Genomic DNA, 6,072 nt, shown 5'->3' with positions numbered 1-6,072 from the left:
CCCAATCGAGGGGCCCAGAGCTGGACACAGCACCTCAGGTGTGGCCTCACCTATGCCCAGTACAGAGGCATAGTCATTGTCCTGGTCCTGCTGGCCACACTGTTGCTGACACAAGCCAGGTGCCATTGGCCACCTTGGCACACCTGGCTCATGTTCAGCCCTGTTGACCAGCACCCCAGGTCCTTTTTCTCCGGGCAGCTTTCCAGCCTCTCTGCCCCAGCCTGTAGCACTGCAGGGATTGTTGTGACCCAAGTGCACGACGCAGCAGTTGGCCTTGGTGAACCTCACACCACGGGCGTCTGTCCTTCGATCCAGCCTGTGCAGATCCCTTCCTGCAGATCCTTCCTGCCCTCTAGCAGATCAACGCTCCCTCCCAACTTGGTGTCACTCCCTGGAGCCGTCAGCCCCAGCGGCACCACAGCAGGGCCGCGCTCCGGCTCCCTGCAGCCCTGCCCTGCTCTGGCCGTCCCCGGCAGCCCGGAACTGTTCCGGTGCTATCCCGGTGTTCTCCCGGTGCTCTCCCGGGGCTGTCGCGGTGTTGTCCCGGGACTGCTCCGGGCCGGGCTGGGGGCGGAGCCTGACGCCCAGACCCAATCGGAGCGGGCGTGACAGCGGCGGGGGTGCGGTCACGGAGGGGGCGCGGCCATAGCGCGGCCCTTCCCGCCCTCACGCCCTTCCCCCGCCGGCCTCCTGGCCCCGCACGACGCCGCTGTGGCGATGTGGCGCAGCGCCGGCCTCGCTGGCGACGCGCAGGTATCGAGAGCGGCCGAGGGGCTCAGGGCTGGGCCTGGGGCCGAGCCCAGCCCAGCCCGGGGGTCTCTGCGGGCGTGGGTGCCCCGAGGAGCAGCAGGAGCGGGGAGTTGTGCGGCGGTCCTGGGCTTTGTGGGGTCCTGAGGGGGCGGTGGCGGGGCCGCAGGTAGAGGGGAGCGTGGTGGGGGCTGTAGAGCGGTGCCAGAGGCACCCTGGGCTGGTGGGGAGTGAGTGGGGAAAGGGCTGGCAGTGATTCCATGGTCGGGGTTCGTTGCCCACTGGGAGCTCTGCCCTGTTTGTGCCCCCATGCCGGGCAGGAAAGGGGAATTGCTGTCACTGCGGTCACACCAGGCAGGCCATGAGCTCAGGTGCATAACTGGGTTACTTGACCCCTGTGAAAGAGCTTGGTGAAGACTGAAGTCAGATTTCCTACATCCAGGCTAACCTGCTGTTACTGTAAGGACAGGACAGAAAACTCCTGTTCTCCCCTTTCTGTGTTTGCCTTTAACATACTCTTGTAGTGCAGAGAGATGTGGAGGAGCTGCTTGAAGAGAGAAAATAAAACTTGTTTGCTGTAACTGCAGCACTGCAAAGACCTGTGCTTACAGTGAGAACTACAAATGAGAACTTTCTCCTTACTGTATATTTCATATCTCAACACCAGTGATTCACAGTGTGATTTATTTGAATTCAGCTTCTGCTAGTGAACAGAGCTATTTTTATGTACCAAATTTTGCTCCATAAGTCTGAGCAGTACTGAATTCTCCCTGTCATTCATGGTTGCTGACATGCAGATGGCATTCCTCTAAAGCCTCCTCTTCCCATGTGTTTATTCCATGCTTTTTTGAGACCTAAATGAGTTGAATTTGTCCAGAGTCATGCCACGTGGTGCTACTTGGCCTCAGGAACCTTGCCATAAGCACTTCCTAAATGCAACTTAGAACTTACAGTTCAAATTAAAGCAAAATCTTTCTTCCATACCTTCATTGCAGCTCTGAACCTGCAGAGGTAGGACTGACATGTCCCAAAACTCTCTGGATTTGAAAGACATCTGGGAAAGAAATAGAGTAGGAAGCAAAACTGAAAGGAAATGTTCAATCTGAGGAAGTAGGGAAGCAGAAAGAATTGTAGGGAATGGTTGGAGAGCGTGACCTCCGTTTGTCTTGTGTCTGGTCTTGAGAGGACGGTGGGGATGGCACATTTTATACCTGTAGGAGATGAGATTTTGGTTTGTTACCCTCTTGCCTCTGGAATAAGATGTGGTACATAAAAGATCTCATTTTGTCACTGTTCTTGATGCAGTGCAAAGCAGTACTAAGATACGTTGTAAGTTTGCTTTCTGAAAGCATATTAAATGATTGATGTTTTAGTCAAAACATGTTAAAACCTTTTTGTGGGTGTGTGTGTATCAGCCTTTTTAAGATCCAGCAGAGTGCACATTTACGTACATCAGAAATTGGAATTTATGGGGGTTTTTGAACAAAACTTGCTCTGTAATTTTAAAATTAATACATGTTCTACTGGAATATGGAATGAAAATTATTTTATAGCTATAGTGTGGCAGGAGAGGAAGCTAGTAAACATTTCTGTCTTACCTCAGGATTAAATCATTTACGTGAGATTGGGTTGCAGATGGCTGCAAATAATTTTTGCTCTTCACAAAAGATAAACTGGTTTGAAAAAAGTAACAGTTTCCTCCAAAAGAGTTGTTGTAATTTAGGACTGAGGACCTTGCAAATTTTTGAATTAATTAAAAAGCTGAGTAATTGTATCCTTTACGACAGTCATGAAACAACAGCTTGGTGTATGCTGCTCACATTGTAAAATGTGAGTGTTAATTTTTGCAGCATTCTCAGATGCATTGCACACATTTTGGGTGAAGAAGCACATGTAGAGAAGTAATATTATTTACTTTAGGCCAGAGTGGCAAAAATTACAGTCAAAGGGTCAACCTCAGAGACTTTTGGGTTTGATTGCTGGATAGTTCTCTGTTAAAAAGTTACACATTTCTGAAATGATGTCATAGAGAGGAATATTTTTATCCAAGAAAAGAAATTCAGCAGAAAAGCACTCCAGGGCTGTAACAGTGTCTTTGGTTGGTTGTTGGTTTGTTTGTTTTTGTTTTGCTTTGTTGTTTTATTTCAGAAGGCTGAGACCAAAGAGGAATTTGTAAAAGTTACAAGGAGGGATTTGGAAAGGCTGACAACTGAAGTTATGCAACTGCGGGATTTCTTACCCAAAATAGTAAATGGAGATATCCTGGGGACATTCCAGAAGCTGGATGCTATTGAATCAAGTGAGTTGCACCATCTTACAAGCTCTTACAGTTTCTGCCAGAACTGCTTAGAACAAACTGTTGTTCCCCAGAAATAGTTGTAGAGTTTGTGGAGCTATTCCAGATTCAACTGTGTTGTTCAGTGACTGCTTCAGTAAATTAGTGTGTTTGTAGTGAAGATTACAGGCTGCCTTAGGAATAATCAGACATGTCAAATTAATCTGTAAAAATATTTTTCTGTGGATAAAAACATACATCATTCAGGCAGTAAGGGAAAGCTCTATGAGGCAAAAAAAAATGTTTTCCCTTTGAGAAAAGGCAAAAGCATTTTGTTTTTCAAAAAGTCACTTTGCACAGAAAATAAACCCCAACAAAATAATGGTAAATAGTAGTGGATAAAAATTTGAAGGAAGACTGAATTAATCCTGTATTTGGCCTGTTTTGTTTTTCAGTTTGTATGCTATACTAATTAAAAAAAAAAAAAAAGATTCTGTAATAAAAGTCTTTTTACTGCTGTTCCCAAAGTCCAGTTTTTCAATGTTGGGTTTCTCTGTGCCTTATTTTTTTCAAAAATTACCCCACTCCCAACATACCACCAGGGCCAAATAGGAGTCAGCTCCATCCCTAGCCTGCAGCTTACCTGCAGCTGTACAATTTACCTGGATTTGGGTTTGCCTGGGAAGACATGGAACAAGCACTGACACAGACTGACTGTGTCTCTTCTAGAATATCAAGTAATAAATGGGAAATGAATTTGCAACAGGCAGCTAAGAAGGACCCAGATAGGGCCTCAAGGCCTGTCTCTGACCATGTAATAACATATTGGGGCAGAGCTTCCAGCTGCCTCAGGGATCCGCTCTTTGGGAAGATTCTTCCACGTCACAAGCAGGGGATGGGATCTGGATGCATTCTCTTTATGCTCTTGCAAGGCATCAGGGTTTGTTTCCAGTTGCATTAAGATCCTCAATTCAAATCCAGATCCTCAATTAGTTTTTACCTACTTAATCCACGTCCAGTCTCGAGATTCCTCTCACTGATCCTTCTTACATTCCTTGTGCCAGGCATCAAGGAGACACTGTCAGGGCCATCCAGAGCAGGCTCGTGGCATTAGCATGGGGATTTGAAGACTCCTTGAAATGTTCTGCTGGCTGCCCAGCATTCTCTGGGTCCTCTAGGGCAGGACCTGGAGCTGAGTCAGCCTTTGACTTCTCTTGAGTCTGTCTCCACAGTGGAGATTTCTCTTGCAGGTGATGAGGTCATTTGAATATTTATTTAGGCTCTGGCTATCGTGTGCCCCTACAGCTGGACAGTCAGGTGGTGATTTTTGCTGTTCCAGTCTTCTCCTGCCTCTGCAGCAAGAAATAAGGCAGAGTGAAAGGAGGCTTTGGAGCATGCAGATCACTAAAGGTTGGACATCACAGGGACACAAGCATCCCTCACTCTCAGAATGGTGCTGTTTGCTACATACAGCCTCTTGGTGTGGCATGCGAAGCTTACAGGAGTCCTGGCAGCTCCTAGAGATGTTTTTTCCTGTTGTTCTTACAGAAGCCTAATGTGTGATTTGTACATCTCCAGACTGCATCAGCTATTGCAGTTTTCTGCATACTGTGAGGTGTGCTTGAGGAGTAGAGTCTCCTGCTCCTCAAGAAGTATAGACTAGTCAGAGACTTTCAACACCTCTGGCCTGTTTGGTTGTGAGACTGATGGAGTCTTGAATAGCTTTGAGAAACCTTGAGATCTTTGCACATTTCACGTGTGTGTGTAGGTCAATAGGACAGCCATTTCCTCAGGCTTCCCAGGGGTGATGTCTGAGATCTGAGCTTGCAATTCTCAGTGCAGCTAACACTTACTTTTCAGGCTGCTGTCAGGGTCTTCATTTAGATTTTTGCCAGGGTAATTGTTCATTTTGAAAAGAGAGTTCTGTTTTGTTCTTATTACCCTTCTCAGGAAGAGTGCTTGGCTCCAGGAGTCTTAGAAATACAGTTCCAGCAGTTTTTCTGTATTGTTATGGGTATGTTTAGTGGAACTCGCTTCACTGGGGAAGTGTTAAAAATAGCATTTAACATTGATCTAGTATTTGCATCAGTAGAATTGGAATTTCATCACTTGTTGGCATTATTGTACTCAGTTCTCCATCTCTCAGAGCTTTGAGGTTAGACCTCTGGTGCAGAAAATCTCCTGGTATGACCTATAACTTTCTGTGGATGAGAACGAGTCTACCTCACATCTGAAATGGGGGCCTCCTCTTCTTTCTTGTGCTGAGTGCCTTGTTCTGCTTTTGAGTCTTTATCTTGGGAGCAAGTGCCACTTCTTCCCAGAGTCTGATTACCACTGCATTGGTGAAGTTACCTATTTCCTCTTTGTATGAAGATACCATTTCATATTTTTCTTTGCTCACCGAAGCTGGTAGTGAAAGCTGCTTCTTTCTCTTCAGAGCAAAGGCACAGCTAGGAGGTTGACTGGGCATAGCAGGGGAGTTTCCACAAATGAGGAATAGCTAGAAGTAGGTCTCTTTTCAGCACCTTCCACTATTGTCCTTCTTTTTCCCCTCTACATAAAACATTGTGATACCTTACAGGACATGGACACATCCTTGTTTCATCTGAAGCCCTTTAAATAAAGTACAGGTTGCCTTGTGTTAACACTCAGTTGTGAGTATTATTCCCCTTCTGGCTCAGGTTTGGTTCCAGGACCTTTGCAGTCTGGTGGTGAAGGATGTGGCATCTTTGTGTGTCTTCTGGCTGGATTCAGGTTGGATCCATCCTCTCAAAGGCTGGAAGTGATTCTTCTCTCTCTGGAGAGCTTGTTTCCTTGCAGGGACAGATATTTTCACTGGATGAACTTACCTGGCAAGGATAAACAGGTTCTTGGCCTGCTGTAGATAAGCAGATCATGTTCTAGTCCTGCTCAAGACATCTTGCTGTCAGCTGCTTCAGACTGACACCCACAGTCAGAAGTGCGTGGGACTGATTTTTCTTTACTTGACAGAAGGGAAGTTTCTTGCCACTGTCCAGAGTTATCCTCAAAAACTCAATGAATCCATTCCT

The 6,072-nt window shown here is 46.4% G+C and overlaps 1 protein-coding gene across 3 annotated transcripts in view; it reads left to right on the top strand.

The window, feature by feature from the left end:
• Nucleotides 1-675: 675 nt before the first annotated feature.
• The window catches only part of HSF2BP (heat shock transcription factor 2 binding protein), a 31,145-nt gene continuing 25,748 nt past the window's right edge, over nucleotides 676-6,072 (top strand). The window contains exons 1-2 of one of the 3 annotated variants that reach the window (XM_069021739.1): nucleotides 676-753; nucleotides 2,899-3,046. In XM_069021739.1, the coding sequence (XP_068877840.1) occupies nucleotides 718-753; nucleotides 2,899-3,046 (184 nt within the window). In that variant the 5' untranslated portion in view covers nucleotides 676-717. Of the gene's footprint in view, nucleotides 754-2,895; nucleotides 3,047-6,072 lie in introns of all 3 variants that reach the window. The other 2 variants (XM_069021821.1, XM_069021918.1) reach the window with 2 other exon arrangements.

The sequence above is a fragment of the Aphelocoma coerulescens genome, chromosome 1 (assembly GCF_041296385.1).
Source record: "Aphelocoma coerulescens isolate FSJ_1873_10779 chromosome 1, UR_Acoe_1.0, whole genome shotgun sequence".
In the NCBI taxonomy this organism is placed as follows: domain Eukaryota; kingdom Metazoa; phylum Chordata; class Aves; order Passeriformes; family Corvidae; genus Aphelocoma; species Aphelocoma coerulescens.
This window is presented reverse-complemented; position numbering and strand designations above follow the sequence as displayed.